General features: G+C 51.0%; 1 protein-coding gene across 4 annotated transcripts in view; it reads right to left on the reverse strand.

Moving 5' to 3' along the window:
* The window catches only part of SLC13A3 (solute carrier family 13 member 3), an 83620-nt gene extending 66281 nt beyond the window's left edge, over window positions 1–17339 (reverse strand). The window contains exon 1 of one of the 4 annotated variants that reach the window (XM_061437824.1): window positions 17246–17339. Coding sequence is in view for 2 of the 4 variants with exons in the window: in XM_061437822.1 (XP_061293806.1) it covers window positions 16786–16896 (111 nt within the window). In the remaining 2 variants the exon portion in view is untranslated. Of the gene's footprint in view, window positions 1–16785; window positions 17223–17245 lie in introns of those variants that run through there. The other 3 variants (XM_061437822.1, XM_061437821.1, XM_061437823.1) reach the window with 3 other exon arrangements.
* Window positions 17340–17950: the final 611 nt, after the last annotated feature.

A 17950-nucleotide genomic window follows, 5' to 3' on the forward strand; every position in this document is an offset into this window, starting at 1 on the left:
TAGTAATTTTGTCATCAGAAAGTACTACATCTCCTTTTGCTTATCTGTCTTTTCTAATCTTCCTATAATAAACATGCAGTAGAAATAGTGTTGGGCTTCTCGGGTGGTACTAGTGGTAAAGAAGCTGCCTGCCAATGCAGGAGACGTAGGAGACACGGGTTCAATCCCTGGGTTGGGAAGATCCCCTGGAGGAGGGCATGGCAACCCACTCTGGTATTCTTGCCTGGAGAATCCCCTGGACAGGGGAGCCTGGGGTCACAAAGAGTCGGACATGACTGAAGTGAGTTAGCACGCACGCACAGAAATAGTATTGGCTTTGGAATCAGACAAGCCTGAACACTAAATGCAATCCTTCCACACTCTAGCTGTGTGATCTAGTTATTTAACTGCCCTCACCATCAGTTTCCTTGTGTGCTATAGGCACGTAATAATAGTCTCTACCTTGGAGAGTGATTTATTTCATATGAAATGACCACGGACATGGGAATGCTCAATAAATTTGAGCTATTGTTACATTGCAATAACAATACAAGGGTAGGGTTTCCCTGGTGGCTCAGTGGTAAAGAATCCATCTACCAATACAGGAGACTCAGGTTCGATCCCTGATCTGGAAGATCCCACATGCCGTGGTGCACCACAATTATTGAGTCTGTGCTCTATAGCCTGGGAGCCACAGCTATGGTGCCCACGTGCCGCACCTACTTAAGCCTGGGTGTCCTGCAGCCCCTGTTCCATAACAAGAGAAGCCAGCACAACGAGAAGCCCATGCACTGCAGCTAGAGAGTAGCCCCTACTTGCCGGAACTAGATAAAAGCCCTCGCGGCAACGAAGACCCAGCAGAGCCAAAAATAAATAAAATTATTTAAAAAATAATAATACAAGTTTAATTTCTTAAAGTGAAAGTGAAAAATCGCTCAATTGTGTCCGACTCTTTGCGACCCCATGGACTAACAGTCCATGGAATTCTCCAGGCCAGAATACTGGAGTGGTTAGCCATTCCCTTCTCCTGGGAATCTTCCCAACACAGGGATCGAACCCAGGTCTCCCACACTGCAGGCAGATTCTTTACCAGCTGAGCCACAAGGGAAGCCCAAATTTCTTAAAGCTGAGCTTCAAATAAACTATTCTTAAATCTTTAAATAAATCCTAAAATATCCGAGCTAGAATTAACCTGAGATTACTTAATCCAGCGGTTCTCAATAGGGGATGACTCTGACCTCCAGGGGACAAAGGGAACATTTTTGGGTGATTGGAGGGGATGATGCCAGTGGCATCTAGTGGGCAGAGGCTGTTAAACATCCCGCAGTACCAAGGACAGCCCCCCCACAACAGAAAATGACTAGTTTCCAGTAGGAGCAAAGTCACCATTGCTGAGGCTGAGAAACCCTGGTCTAATTTAACCCCTAGTACAATGACTGCCCAGAGAAGGACAGTGTCTCGCCTGAGGTCACACAGCAAGGCAGATGTAAGGACTTGTTTTACCCCGTTTCGTGGAAAGATCATTGCACTCTGAGGTCTATCGGGTGGCAGAAGTTGGGGGCTGGGCTGGGATGAGGGTGAGGCGGGTACATGACCCTGACAGTGAGTCCCTCCGGAAACTTTGTTCCTGGGTCCTTCACCTGGCTGTCCCTAGTCCTGGCCCTGGCTGGGAGCAACAGTTGGGCCGGGGTGGCGGGGGTGGGGGGGTCCTCATAGTCCCTCAACCAGCCCAGTTCATGCCAGCCTGACCCAGACATTTCTGACAGAAAGCCTTGTAATCCGCCCACTGAAGAAATCCCAGCTTCTCAGGCTCAGCTGGTCCGTAAGTACGGGGATTAAAGTCTGCAGGCGAAACACGCGGAGGTGACAACGAGAAGGAAGAAAGTGCCAGGTCAGGCAGTTAATTTTTGAGCTGGGGGAATGATTTCCAGACAGACACAAGGCAACTTGTCCCCCACTGCCCCCAAGCCTGCCCCCCTCACCCAGGAAAAGAAAGAAAGAGCACTGGGGCGTTCTCTGAGTCCGGGGCGGGAGCTGTTCGGAAACCGTGTCCACCCCACCACCCCCTCCCCCGCCCCACATCCATCTTCCTGCTGGGTTGCCTTTTTGTCAAGGCGCTGGGCTGTGAGCGAGGCGCCATGCCAGGCCCTTCGGGAAGCAGGATCACGGCCAGGTGCTCACAGTGGTGCCCTCCTGCTGCCTACTAGAGGCCCGTTCCCCAGGAATGTCCAGGGCCAGCGCTGTGGGGAGCCCTGAACTCTGAACTCTAGAATGGCCAGAGCCAGGCCTTCAATCTCTCGGTATCCCCTTCATCCCAAGGCTGGGCCTCCACAGTGGTCAAAACCCCTGAGGCCACTCGGGGCTGGAAATAGCGGCTCAGGCACCCACAGCTGGTGTGAGGGACCTTGGGCAGGTTCGGACCTCAGCTTGCTCGTAGATAACATAGGAACTACAGCATCACGCTGCACCTAGAAATGAACAGCCCCTGAGAAGCAGGAGCCATCGGGATCAACAGAAAGAACAGTGGACAGGGAATTAGTTAGGAGATGGGGGCTGAAATCAGAGCCCGACGTCAAGAAGCAGAGGCGCTTGAGTTGCGAGGTTGGCATCTAGCGGTAGAGGGCCTGGGTTCGAATCCTGCCTCTACTGCTTCCTAGAACAAGTGACTCGTTGTGCCTCGGTTTCCTCATCTGGAAAATGGGGATGATGACAATGATGCTAAGAATTTCAGCCTCACAAAGTTACTGTTACAAGGATTAAATGCAGGGAATGTAGGTTGAGTGCTGGGAGCAGTGTGTGGCAGATTAAGTTATAAAACGTTAGCTCCTACTGACAGGATCTGTTACTTCTGCCCATTTCCTGCCTTCCTTACACTAGTGGCTTCATCTCGATGATCCCTAAGGCGCTCCCAGTCTGCGCTTCATGTGCAGATGAAGGCAATGGATGCTGGATAGATATTAACCCCAAAAGGAAGGGAGTTTGGAGCACACACAGCAGACCCAGGCAAAGGACCCAGCAAGACAAGAGGCAATACAAGAGAAACTCTCTCTGCTGAGGCCAAGAGTCACGAGCCTCCGCTTGAAAAGAGGGAGTTACGTAAGGCAGCTGGGGCTCAGGGTGACAAGGCCCAAAGGGGTCCCAGACTCACAGGTGCAAATCCTGGTTCACCACCTCCAAGCTTTGACCTTTGGGCTGATCGGTGGCCTTTCTGAGCCTCCATATCCCCATCCACAAATCAGGGTGCTTGTTCGCCATCCTGACAGAGCTGGGCAGGAAGTCAAAGGGAACATGGGTGGACGTGGCATCTTTGGAAGCCCTGCCAGGCTGGCAGCATCTCTCCCTGCGGTCTCCTGAGCAGCTGCCCCTGTGACCTCAGAGCACCAGCACTCTTATCTGAGACGGCTGCCCGCGCTGGGCACTTGAGACGTGCCAGGCATGGTGCCCATGGACTCCCTCATTCAGCCTACCCACAGCCCTAAGAGGCAGTAATGACCGCTGTCCCCGGGTTATGTGTGGCTCAGAGATCTTGAGCTACTGGCCCCAGTTCACACTGCCTCCGTTGTGAGTGGCAGGTGACAGCAATGAAACTACCGCTCACTGAGGGATCGCTGTGACCTGGGCCCGAGCCTCGCCCTGGACACGCTGAGCTCCCCTGCTCATCTCACGGCCCTGCTTAGAAAGCAGAAGTCGGAGGCTCAGGGAGGTTCGGCCACCTCTTCACCCAAGTCTCTAGCAAGGGGCGGAGCGTGATTTCAGCGTGGTGGTCTGAGCCCAGGGCTCTTCCCAGCCCAGGGCCCTGGGCTCAGGGAAGAGAATTACTGTAGTGACGGCAACAGTCAGCATTTACTGACTCACTGCATGCAGGTGCTGGGTTAAGCCCTTGAAACTTAGCGTGAATGTTGCTCCTCCCACATTCGGGTAGGTTCTATGAAGGAAAACGGAAGGATAGGTATTCAATAGAAAAGCACTTCAGAGGTCCTTTCACATCCTTTCTGGGTTTGTTCAGTCCTGAGGATAAGCCTGGCTGATCTTAGAGTTATCTACCTTCTGGAGGAGGAGACTGAGGCCTGGAAGGTGAAGCCTGAAACTGGCTCAGGGTAACTCAGCGGGAAATACGTAAGACAGCCCAGAAGTCTTGATCTCTGATTTCCAGCCAAGGCTCCTTCCTAACCTCTCCTCAGCCCCCAAACAATCCGAGACAGCAGTTAGAAGCCCCCTGTATCCATTTGGGCCTAAGACTCAACGGGGGAAAGAGGAGAAATGGGAGGGAGAGACTTGCCCAGGAAGACCTTCAAGGCTACCCACCCCCTCCTTCCACTCCTTCCACTTGAACGGACTGTGTTAGATCCCTGGACTTATTAGCAGATGTCACGAGTTCAGGTTCTTCAAACCATTCATGAAAAGTGTTCAAGGGGCAGCTCACACCCCACTACCCCCCAAGCTTCACTAATCATTCATGAGCCAGGCAGGCGGGTGGGGGTGGGGGGGTAGCTGCCCAGTGGCCCTCTGCTGCCCACGGTCCCTCACTTCTTAGGGCTCAGGGGCTATGGGCTTCGGGGTTAGAAGGAGAATGGCAAGGGAACTTTCACCGGGATTTTTCTTTGAATAAGCACTATCTCATTTAAAATCCCAGCAACTCCTAGGAGATCAGTTTTTCCCCATTTTATAGAGAGGAGCCCCCCCAAAAACTCCCCCAGCGGCCTGACTCAGCCAGAGGACTGAGAACTTTTGGAACAAGTTCTTCCCAAAAAGAGGCCAAGTGAGCGTGTGACCTCAGGCAGCGCCTTCCTCTCAGTGGGCCTCAGTCTCCCCATGTGTCCCAAGGGCCTTTCAGTCCCCAACACAGGTGGTGGGTGTGCCAAAGGCCCCCTCAGGGCTTCTCCACCTCCCCCTGCTCCTGGCAGCTGTCCCACACCTTCGGAGGCCTGTACTAACAGGAGGCCTCTCTTGGGCTGAAATGAAATCCAGCCTGAAGGCATTATGGTGGGGTCTGCCTTTAAATGCCGCCTATGCTCTTCACCTGAGTTTCTCTGTGATCAAGGGGTCCGTGGTCAGGCTCCTGGAAGGGCTGTCATGAGGACCCAGGAAGACCATTTTTTTATTTCTTGAACATCCCCCATGCCCCCACCTCAGGATCTTTGCACTTACTGTCTCCTCACCTGGAATCCTCTTCCTTTATATGCACTCAGGGCTTGTTCCTTCACCTCCGTCAACTCTTTGCTCCAGTGTCTTCTCCTTCAGGTGTTTGTTCTAATGTTCCCTTTTCTGAATCTTTCTGACTCTAAAATTACACTCACCCCATTCCTGGCTCCCTGCCTTCTGTGATTTTATTCTCCATAGTACTGATCATCATTTGACATACTATAGATCTTACCTTGGAGAAGGGAATGGCAACCCATTCCAGTATTCTTGCCTGGAGAATCCCATGGACAGAGGAGCCTGGTGAGCTCCTTTGAACTCCATGGGGTTGCAGAGTCAGATAAGACCAAGGGACTAACACATACACACAAGCACACATAGATCTTATCTATTAATGTGTTTGCTTTTCAAAAAAAATGTCTACCCCTCTAGAATGTCAGCTCCACAAGTAAAAGGATTTGTGACTATTTGGTTCATTGCCGTGTTCTCTTAGACTAGTAGCTGGTATATAGTAGGTGCTCAATTAATACTTTTAAATGTAAGGATCACTCGTGGACAGTGCCTGGCACACAGGAAACATAAAGAAATATTTGCATTGATTCCATATTCATTCTACACATATTTATTAAGCACCTTGTTTGCCAAGCACTGGGGATACACTGGTTAACCAGACGGGAAGGACCCTTATTTGTACCTTACTATTTGCAGGTACTTACTTCACTCTTTACAAAGTGCTTAGTTTCCCTGGCTCCTCAACATGGCCCCATGAGGCGAGTGGATGCATGAGACAGATGGGGAGACCCAGGATGGCAGGGGAAGTGCCTTGTTCCGCCCACCCCCCACCCCCACCCCCAGAGCAAGTCCTTGGCAGGGATCCATCCTGGATCAGCTGTGGGCCCACCACTTAGCCTAACTTCTCTTGGGCACTGAGGTCTTCCCTGCCCCTGACATTTTAAGTCTCTACCATTTACCATCATCCCACCTCCACTCTGGTCCAGCTCACTCTGCCCCAGGCCTCCTGGGAGTCAATGCAGGGGATGATGGGAAAGCTGACCCCTGCTACTGAGGCCTAAGCTATGACGTTCACAAGGCGTTCTTGACAATGACCCTCCGCTGCCCACAATCCTTCACTTCTTAGGTCTCTGGGGCCCTGAGCTTCAGAGTTAGAGTAAGAATGGCAAGGGAACTTTCACTGGGATTTTTTTTCTGAATAAGCACTATCTCATTTAAAATTCCAGAAGCTCCTAGGAGATCAGCTGTCCCCCATTTTATAGTGGAGGAATTGGAGGCTCAGAGAACACAAGAACCTACACAGAGAGGAAAGGGAAGAAGCCAAGAGGATGCAGAAGCAAGTCTCATCCCCTATAAAGTACCTCCAGACCCCTAGATCCACAGGCTTATTTGTAATGCAAATAACAATCCTACTACTATTACTATTATACCTGATGCAAATAGCCAACTCATTGGAAAAGACCCTGATGCTGGGAAAGATTGAAGGCAGGAGGAGAAGGGGATGACAGAGGACGAGATGGTTGGATGGCATCACCCATGCAATGGACATGAACTTGGGCAAACTCCGGGAGATGGTGAGGGACTGGGAAACCTGGCGTGCTGCAGTCCACGGGGTCACAAAAAAACTGGACACGACTTGGCGACTGAACAACAACAGTCGATCTTTAACTAGTACCTCTTATGATCAGGAGCAGCCCAGAGTATTTCAGGTATCAAAACCAATCTTCACAACCCCCTCTGAGGTAGATCCTATTGGTGTCCTCGCACAGAGGAGGAAACTGAGGCACAGAGAAGCTAATAACTTACCCAAGGTCACAAAGGAAGTGGGGGAGCCAGTGTGGAGTCCAGGAGATCTGATGCTAGAGTTCATACTCTCATGATGTTACCCCCGCCCCTTCAGAGAGTGATTCTGGAGGACAAACCAGCTCAGTGACTCTGGGCAGACCCTTTGTCCAGGGGAGGAAAGTCAAGGTCTGGAGGAGGTCCAGACCCCATAGAAGAAACAGATTAGCAGGAAAGGAAGCCAGGTATCCCGGATTGATAGGTAGTTTAGTGGGGATAGGAAGGGCCTCTCAGGACTGCCTCAGTTTCTCCAAGAAGAAGTGAGAGCTGGGCTGCAGGCAGGGCCGTGCATTAGGCCTCTGCTGGCTCCCCCAGGCCTGGACACCCCGCGTTCTGGTCCCAGATGTCAACACAGCAGAGCCCATTTCCAAGACTTGTGTCTCAGGAAACTGCTCACACTTCTGTTTCTCGGACTCCATGCTGTCAAACGCTCGGCTCAGGCACCAGGAGAAGTTTTGTCGAGTCCCAGCCCTTTTGAAAGGAATCCAAGGGGGCTCCAGACGGGGCAGAAAATGGCCTAAAGGAGCAGGGAGCTGTTTCCTCCCTTCTCCCGCACTCCTCCAGGCTGATGGGGGCCAGCCAGCAAAGCGGCTCGTCATGCGAGAAAGGTGGACTGTCATGTGGAATCGAGGGGACAATCGGGGCTGTGGGTGGCAGCGAACAAGGGCCGCTCTTGTTATTTCTCCCGATCACGGGAAAGGAGGCTGGTCCCGCCCGCTGGGAGCCAGGAGGGCAGAGGGGACCGTCAGCTCCACGCAGCAGCGCCTGGAGCAGGGCTCACAGGCCCTGGAAGGGCCTTCTTGTCTGGAAGGCCCTCCATTTCCAAATCCCCTCCACCCCGGGAGGCCTTCTGCAGTCAGGCTGTGAGTCCACAGGCAAGCCCTCCCCCTCTCTGGGCCTCAGTGTTCCTGACAGAAAATGGGACCTGATCACACCTGCCTCACGGGCCTGCTGGGAGAGGACGCCAAGCAAATGCACTGGGCAGGGGCTTCCAGCCTCGGCACCACTGACATTCGGGGCCTGAGAGCTCTTCGTTGTGGGGGCAATCCTGTGCACTGCAGGGTGTGTGGCAGCATCCCTAGATGCTGGCAGCATCTCCATCGAGCTGTGACAATCAAAAGTGTTTTCAGGCCTTGCTGAATGTCTCCTGGAGAGCAAAACACTTCGGAACTCTGTTTTAAAGGACTCCACAGAGCCCAGGACACAGGAGGTGCTTTAGCCATGAAGCCAGCCAGCATTTGTTGAGCCCTTTACATCATCACCTATTATCGTACCCATTTACGAATTAGGAACTTGAGCATAGAGAAGTTATGCAACTGGCCTGTTTACGGATTAGGAACTTGAGCATAGAGAAGTTATGCAACTGGCCCGAGGTCACACAGCATATTAAAAAACCAGAATTTGCACCCAAGCACCCAAACCCAAGCTCCTACATATCATATTTGACAATTCATGTTAGTTCCTATCTTCAGAGCCCCCAAGACCCAAAACCTCCAAACTCCCACTCCAGTGTCAGGATGACAGGTCTCTCCACTGGGAAGCCGTTCTTAATGTACTCCCTGCCCCTTTCCCCTGGCCTCCACTGAACCATGAAGGAATGTGGGCTTTCAATAAGGCAGACGTAGGCTTGAATGGCAGCCTGACTACTCGTTCAGTGACTGTGAGGTGCTAGGCAAGTGTCTTCATCTCTCTGAGCCTCAGGCTTCTCATCTGTAAAATGGGTCCATCCCCCTTGTGTCACATAGAGGCTAAAAGCAGAGACTCTGGAGCTAGAATGCCAGGTCAGAATCCCAGCTGTGCCACTTCCAAACCATGGGAGCTAGGGCAAGTGACTGAACAATTCTGTTGCTCAGTTTCCCCATCTGTGAATGTGGACAATAATAGCACCTGTGCCACAGAGCCGGGCCGAGCATATATGAGCTAGCCTATCTCAAGTGCGTTGAACCATGCCTGACACTTCATAAATGCTAGAGAGGTGTTGGCTATGGCTCTCAAGGGGCCTCCTGGGGGACAGAGGAGAGAGTATGAATAAGGCATGTGGCCTGGGACATCAGCAACCTTGAATTCACATCCTGAACCCCCAGGGACTGGCACATTCCTGCTGGAGAGCTTAACGTGGCTGAAATCAAATCCCTCTCTCCAGTCCAGGCCAAGAGAGGGCTTCGCAGGAGAGGAAAGGAAAAGGAACTGGGCAGGGCAGCCACTGGGCTGCCAGCAGGGGCACGCTGGCCTCGCCAGCCTTTTTCCAATGTCTTAATTGAGCTGGGCATCACGGTTCTGCCCTGTGTATCAGTCCTGCTGACTCCCCTCGCCCCCAGCACAGGCTCCTTCCCATTGGCTGCCCCTCCCCTTGTGAATTTCAGGAACAAGTAGATAGAGTCACATGCCTAGTACCCCTATTTTGCAGATAATAGCAATAGCCACAATTCTTTACCGAGTACCTATGTTGCATCAGGCACTTGCCAAGCCTTCTGAACAGGTGGGTGTCGTTATGCCCACTTATCAGATGAGGAAGCTGAGGCTTGCCAGGATGGCATGGCCTTGTGCATCTGTCTCGTCCCTGGTGCATCTCAGCTGGAGAGAGCCGTTGGGGTGCACCTGTGACATTTGTTTCAGGTCCGGTCTAGCTAGGGTGCTCACTTTGTGTCCTCAAGGTCTGGGGGGGGCGGCGGTGTCTCACAATCCCGCTCATCAGTCCAGAGGACACTGCCCAGCTGAGTCAGGTCAGGAAACACAATCTCGCTCCCCTTCGCCTCATCAGGAATTCTGTCGGTCTGTTTACACACCTGGCAGGATCTCCAGGAAAGTGGAAAGTTGGCTAGGCCTCAGAGGAGCGGTTCCAAGGCCGAGGGGTCTGTGTGGGCAATGGGTCAAACCTGGCGGGAGAGCATGGAGGGGACACAGATGAGGGTTCTGGGACCACCTGGCTGGGAGGGGTGGGAAGGTCCTTCCATGTGCCCTCTGGGCCTCAGTTTTCCCCGCTGAAAAAGGAAAGGGCTGCAAACACTGATTGCAGCTTAGATCTTCTACAAATTAGTAGCAGTCTAGGAGTTTAGCAAGTGCACGTGTTCAGAAATCAGAGCTACCTGGCTCAAATGCAAATTCATTCATTGGCTAGTTTACTGAGTACCTACTATGTGTCAGACTCTGTCCTAGGTGCTGGGGATGCTGAGGGAACGAGACAGACACAGGCCTTGCCCTTATATCACTCATAGTCTCGTGGAGGAGGCAGGCAGTGAACAAATAATGAACATTTTAGGTTGGAATGAATGCCATGAAGGAAATAAAACAGGACTCTGTTTTAGAGAGTGTTTTGTACAGTGAGGAGGGCAAGTGTTATTGAGAAGAGGTAATCAAGGAGGTCTTCTTGGAGGAGGTGCCTTTGGAGCTAAGACCTGAATGACCAGACAGATCCACGTGTGGAAGATCAGGGGCAAGAGCGTCCCAGGCAGCGAGAACAACAAGTGCAAAGGTCCTGAGGCAGGAACAAGTTTGGCAGGTTTAAAGAACCAAAGGAAGGCCTATAAGGCTGGACCACAAGTGAGAGAAGAGAAGAGTATGGGAGATTGTAACAACCATGTTTTCCAGTTTCTGAATGTGATGCTCTGGCATCTTGGGACCTTGCTAACACTGGAGGGTCTGCCCCTCCCAGGGCTAGCTCATTCCTAGAAATAGTAAACAACTCACCTGTGTGTCGGCTTTTCAAATGTAAACCAGACGATCCCAGACCCACACCCCCAACCATCTCCTTTCTTGGACTCTCTCACTCCAGGCCACTATCTGCCTGCCCTCATCACCCAGGGACAGGGACCAGACAACCAGGGACAGCCTCTCTGTCCCAGAGCCCACTGAAATCATTCGACTAACCAACTCTAAGCCTGCTTCCTCTGCCTTGCCCGTTCCTTAAATACAATACATTGCCAGATAGTGACAAAGACCATGAAGCAAAATAAGGCAGGGAAGAGAGTGTAAAGGAATTTTTATTTTCTATGTTAGAAAGGGTGGCCAGGGAAGGCCTTTGAGGAGGTTCATCTTTGAACTAAGATGAATGAAGTGTGGGAGCAAGGCTTGCAGACATCTGGGGGAAGAGCAGCTCATAACGGAAGGAACAGTAAGTGCAAAGGCCCCGCAGGCAGGTGTGCACGTGTTTAGCTGCTCAGTTGTGTCTGACTCTTAGTGACCCAGTGGACTGTAGCCTGCCAGGCGCCTCTGTCTATGGGATTTTCCAGGCAAGAGTACTGGGGTGGGTTGCCATGACCTCCTCCAGGGGATCTTCCTGACCAAGGGATCAAACCTGAGTCTCTTGGGTCTCCTGCATTGGCAGGTGGATTCTTTACCACCATGCCACCTGGGAAGCTGGTAAAGGCCCTGGGGTGAGAGCAATCTTGGGATATTTAAGGAACACCAAGAAGGCCAGGGTGGCTGTCACAGAGGGAGAGAGGGGGCCAGCTTCTAGTAAGTAATCAATAAGTATGAGGTGTTCTTATCCTTTCTTGAGGGCTTACTATAATCTGAATAGAAATATGGGAGCTTGACATCTACTTCCCTTCACCCGTTATCCAGAAGGTAGGCTTCAGAGATTAAATGAAATGTAATGAACTAAAATGTGGAAGGCATGTAAAACAGCATGGGGCAGATGAGGAAACACTTAGCAGTTATTACTGTTATCAATTCCCACCCTGTTTTGACCCAGCACGGGAAAATTTCTGTATTCTAACTGAATTAAATCTCATAGTAGCCCTTTGGGGACCCGTGAGTCTTCCCCACTTCACAAGTGAGGAAAGCGAGGCTCAGAAATGGGACATCTCCCGCCCAAGCCCCTTATCGTACAGTTTGAGAGCTAAGACCCAAACCCAAGTCTTCCCAACTCCAAGGCCCATGCTCTTTCCATCCTCTTACTTCTGAGTCTCAGCTTCCTCATCTGCAAGATGGGAGAGTGAAAACATACCTTGAGGGCTGAATGAAAAAGTACGAAGTTATGATGCCAGCATATCATATGATTTCACTAGGCCCAAAGAATAACCAGGGGAGAAGGTGATACTATGGGCGTGTTATCACTGAAGAGACCGAGGCCCAGAGAAGTCAAACGACTTGCCTAAGGTCACAGACCAGGGATGTGGAATGAGAATCCAGTTCTGATTCCAAAGCCTCAAAACTTGGAAGGAAAGGCCCATTTTCTTGGTCATCCACCTGAACATACCCCACTCATGGAGATTAGGTGAATGCAAAACAGTGGGCCTCTGACTTCACAGGTGTAACTGCCACCCCAGAGCAAGACTGCTGCAAGCCAGACAACACCTTCATGCAAACTGGGGAGAGGGGCTCTTCCTCAGTGGGCCCAGCACTGCACCGGGAGGCCAGGTTCGGCAGGTGGAGTGCGGGCGGGTTCGGTCTCATTTCGCCTCCTCACTTCTCTCTGTGTGCTGCACAGCCTTCACGATGCTCTGGAGCGTCCTGCCCAGAGGCTTTTATTCCCATTGTACATTACATAAAGAAACATGTTAGTCACGAACATCCAAGAACATGGCAATAATATAACATGATAAATACATGCATATAACAGGAGGGGGCTTTCAGTGTGCTGATATAAAGACTTGAGGGAGGCTAAAATTAGTGAAGTCAGATTATTTTGCCAACAAAGGTCTATCTAGTCAACGCTATGTTTTTTCCAGTAGTCATGTATGGATGTGAGAGTTGGACGGGAAAGAAGGTTGAGCACTGAAAAACTGATGCTTTTGAATTGTGGTGTTGGAGAAGACTCTTGAGAGTCCCTCAGACTGAAAGGAGATCCAACCAGTCCATCCTAAAGGAGATCAGTCCTGGGTGTTCATTGGAAGGACTGATGTTGAAGCTGAAACTCCAGTATTTTGGCCGCCTGATGCAAAGAGCCAACTCATTAGAAAAGACCCTGATGCTGGGAAAGATTGAGGGCAGGAGGAGAAGGAGACGACAGAGGCTGAGATGGTTGGATGGCATCACCAACTCGATGGACATGAGTTTGAGTAAACTCCAGGAGTTGGTGATGGACAGGGAAGCCTGGCGTGCTGCAGTCCATGGGGTCGCAAAGAGTCGATACGACTGAGCAACTGAACAACAACAAAAGATCTCCCGAGAAGCCAGACCTGCAGCCTGGGAGGAGGCCCTGCCCAGAGTCCCCCCACTCCTACATGCCTCCTCCCTCTCAAAGCATCCTTAGAAAGAGCCAGTGGAAGTACCCACTGGAAGCACTCTTGATGGCCAGATGGTCAGTCCAGCAAGATTTGCTTTTAGTAAGTTGGGAAAGAAGGTGAGATTCTCTGCAAATACATGGGGCTGGTGCTTATTTGCAAGCTTGATTTAATACTCTCCTCTGTCTCCCCTAGCCGCCCAAGGCCAGTCCTCTAACACCCAGCTCCCAGGATGGCCATTCTTAGAAAACTGTGAGGCAGTCCCTCTGGCAGGATCCTGACTTCCTCAGTCTCTGGCACTCTTTGGGGTAAGAGCCATGATCCCCGTGGCCCTGGAAATTGCAGCCACTGCATTCCAGAAGGGCATCCCACTCCTTTTCACCCCTGCTGACAGTGTTCCAAGCCAGGAGGACATAATGTAAGAATTGTTCCCATCCCCCGCCCCCAGCCCTGGCTCTACCCTTCAGATTAACCCCAGCCTCCCTGCAGCCTCCCTCACCAGTCGCCAGGGGACAGGTGCATGATAACCAACCGTTACAATCATACAGACTTCTGGAACATCAGAGCAGCGATGCTGGAGACCTTATCAAGCTGGAAAAGCAGGACCCAGTGAGGGGCAAATGACCAATGCCAAGGATCTCAAACTTCTTCCCTGATATCAACAATTTTGCAAAAGTTTTTGGGATATGAACCCTATAACAGGCATTGGTGGTTCCAGAATTTCTAGGTGAAAGAGGCTTAGAAGCAGCAGCCTAATGTTAGGGGTGAGGGTGGACACTGAGCACACTTGCCTTGAAGCTTCATTTGCACAGAAAGCACACTTTTATAGTGCCAGCCTTCATCTGGAGAGGTTATCACAGGATTAAACTGGTTAAGATTACAGGAATTGCTTTGAAACTGTGTGCATAGCACACCCACTCTGTTTGCTTTATGCGTATGTCATAGACCAACAAAAACCACAAATTTCTCTGCTCACTATTCTCTAAGAATGCTTTTATTCGCCTTCTACATTAGATTAAGAAACATGTCAGTTATTAACATCCAAGAATATGATAATAATACAATGTGATAAACATATACATATAACATGGAGGAAGAGGGGGCTTTGAGTGTGCTGATAGAGACTTGAGGGAGGCTAAGATCTCCCAAGAAGCCAGAGCTGCCTCCTGGGAGGAGGCCCTGATTTATTAGCGAGTTTAAAAGGCAGTGAGATCTAGAGCCACACAAAGAGTCCCCACTGGGGATCCGGAGGGAATCAGGAGACATTCTCACTCAATTAGAACTAAAGAAAGAGTATAAAGCGAAGTGGTCAGACACAGACAATGCCTTCTGGCTTTGTACAGGTTGTGTGACCTTGGACAAGTCACCTAACCTTGCTGAGCTTCCATTTCTTCACCTGTTCCATGCTAATAGCAGTTGACTCCCTGGTGATGTGGATATTACATAGGACAACACCTGAGAAACTCAGCACAGAAGAGTGAAGCACAGTGAAACACCTTATCAATCAGACATGCGCTGTTACCTACCACACTGGGGGTCATATGGAAGTGGGTTCACTGTGAAGCTAATGAAGCTTTTAAAGGTTCAGAGCCACTCCCAAGCCATGTACTAAATTGTGTACTTGTAAATCTGTATGCTTTTTCTTACAGAAAGCCCCTCAATTAGTACAAGTTTCTGGCCCCATAACACTTGGACCTGCCCCTGGGTTCACTGCAGAGCGGAGCTTTCAGAACCCTCTGCAGAGGAGAGAGACCCTGTGTGTTTCATCACTTCTTCCCCAGAACTCCGCCTGGGACCCCCCAGACCCATCCTGCCTTCCACCAGTGATGCTTCACAAAGTGAGGCAACGTCTTTGCTCAGACCCTCACATCAAATGTCGGAAGCTAGCATGGCAATCCTCCACCTTATAGACAAGGAAAAGGAGACCCAAAGAGGAAAGGAGATTGGTGCAAGGTCCTGAAGTTAGCAAGTGGCCAGGGATGGGATGGCTTTTAAATAAGCAACCTAATCCTTACACCAGCATTTATTGTTTTTCTCTTGCATGTCAAGAAAGTCTAATTGCTAGGATAATTCCACACCGAAGAATTTGTCCTGGATCTTTCGACACCATCTTCTTAGTATCACTTCCTCACCCCTTCCTCCAGGCAGCCCTCTCTGAACACTTCTCCCCACTCCCCTGGTCTCACTAAATTATACCCTCTCTTTACTTCTATTTTTATGAACATTAACGTTTCATTGATGGCAATTAATGAGTAATATCTTATTGTTGGATGGAGTTTGCTCAAATGCATCTCAATGGAGATGCGTTCGAGCAAACTCAGGGAGACAGTGAAGGACAAGGGGAGCTTGGTGGTCTGCAGTCCACGGGGTTGCAAAGAGTCGGACACGACTTAGCAACTGAAGAATATCTCATTGAGGGACAGTGAAACAACTTCTTGGAGGTAGAAGCCTTGTCTAACGAGCCTCACACCTAATCTTGGTGCCCCGAATGTGCTGGGCACAGGTGAGGGACCCACCGGGGGACCTGCGATACCATCTCCTTCTCCCACTGGTGATGAATTTTGTCATGACACTCCCGACCTCAATCAGCAGCCTTTGATCTTCTATGGATTACTTTCTTTGAGAGTCTAGAAACAACCTAGGTTCTGGATTCTGATAAGCCAGGGATTGATCCCACTCAGCTGCCTGTTGTGTGACTGTGAGCAAGACACTTCTCTCCCAGCCTCACTTTTCTCCTCTGGAAAATAAGGCAAATAACCCTCCCCACTCAGAGGGGCATTTTCAGTCTGGATTAAGTCAGATGCAGCACGTAGGCAAAGTTTAGCGCTGCACCTTGCCCCTGGTGGCTCAGATGGTAAAGAATCTGCCTGCACTGCAGGAAACGTGGGTTCGATCCCTGGGTCGGGAAGATCCCCTGGAGGAGGGCATGGCAACCCACTCCAGTATTCTTGCCTGGATAATTTCATGGACAGAGGAAGCTGGTGGGCTACAGTCCATGGAGTCGCAGAGTAGGACACGACTGTGCTCACACTTGCTCCCAGTAAGCACTTCTTAAATCTTGGCTGTCTCCATCATATATGGCACGTTGATAAAGACCAGCCAGTGCAGTCTTCTGCACTTACTGGGTACCAGGCTCAGTTCAAAGAGATTAACATATATTGCCTCTTTTTAATATTCACCACTGTCCAATGGATCCGTATGATCATTTCCCCAGTGTTTACAAATGAACAAGCTGAAGTTCAGAGAGGTTAAGCCCCAGATCACACAGCTTGCCATTCATTAAGCTTGAGCTTGCCAAGCATCAAGTTTCTTGTGATTATCAAGTGAAATGTTCAACACATCACCAAGCACACAGTCAGAGCTCGATAAAGAGGAATCATTCCTGCCGAAATGACAAGATCCAGAGGCTAGTGGGACCCAGGGCTCCCAGGAGCAACCGCAGCTGGGAAAGGGGAATTGTGTTCACAGCAGTGCAAGGCAGGGAAAGCGAGGGAACGCAGCGGGTGGGGAGGTGGGGTCTGGTGAAATCTAGACTGGGACCTCTGCGGTATTCCGCCTCCGAGGCTCGGGAGGACAGGGTCCTGACTGTGGCGCGGCCGCCCAGGGCGGGCGGAATGGGGGGACCGCCCAGGAGAGGCGGCGTTACCTTGGGCGGGAGGGCGAAGACCACCGGCAGCAGCACGAGCGGTGTGAACAGCAGCACCAGCAACCGCCGCGCGCTCCACACCTTCTTGGCCACTGTCGCCAGCGCCGCCATCTGTGCGATCGCCCCGCGGAGCGGGCCAGCCCGGGACTGCCCGCGCCGGCCCCCGGCTCCGGGTTTATAGCCTGGGGGCAGGGTCTGGGGAGGGGACTGCGGTCGGGGACCCGCCCTCCCCACTACGCGCGCCTCCCGGAGGAAAAGGGTGGTGCCTGCTCCCCTGGGACTGGGCGAAAGAGGCCCGGAAAAGTTAGGAAAAGTTGGACCCAAGAACCAGGGAAGCGCACTCTAGCCCAGAAGACCGAGTAGCCGCCTGACTTTCCAGCTATGCGGCCCGAGGCTTCACGGTTCCGTACTTGCCTGTGAAAAGGGCCACACCAGACAATCTGAGGATTGAATCACTTACTAGCCTTAACTGGATTCGTACACCGCCTCTGCCGCATACTAGTTGCGTGGCCTTGACGTTGGCCTCTGGGGTGATGATAATATCAGTCGGAACTACAAAAGAGGTCTGTTGGGAGTTCTGGCAGTTGGTATTTATTTTTCTTCCGGTGTGAGTCAGTCATCTGTAGGTCGGAGCCTGTGTGTGTTTGTATCACTTGTTGAGTCTGACTCTTTGGGACCCCACAGACTACAGTCCGACCGTCAGGCTCCTCTGTCCATAGAATTCTCCAGGCAAGAATACTGGAGTGGGTAGCCGTTCCCTCCTCCAGGGGGTCTTCCCGACCCAGGGATTGAACCAGTGTCTCCTACTTTACAGGTTGCCTGGAGGAGTCTTTTTGTTCCTTCTGGATAAGTGCACGGAAGACAGTCCTGGGTTGTAGGGCACTTGCGTCCTCGGTTTGTTTTTTTTTTTTTTAAGAAACTGCCAAACAATTTTCCAAACTGTTAGCACTATATTACATTTCTGTTGGCAATGGAGAAGTGAACCAGTTTCTCCACGTCCTTGCCAACATTGGACTTGTTTTTTTTTTTTTTTAACCACACTGATGGGAGTGTAGAGAAATCTTGTGGTTTTAATTTTCATTTTCTTAATGGCTAATGGCGCTTAACATCTTTTCATGTGCTTATTTGTCATTCATATATCTTCTTTGGGGAAAACTATCTCTTC

The sequence above is a fragment of the Bos javanicus genome, chromosome 13 (assembly GCF_032452875.1).
Source record: "Bos javanicus breed banteng chromosome 13, ARS-OSU_banteng_1.0, whole genome shotgun sequence".
Classification (NCBI taxonomy): Eukaryota; Metazoa; Chordata; class Mammalia; order Artiodactyla; family Bovidae; genus Bos; species Bos javanicus.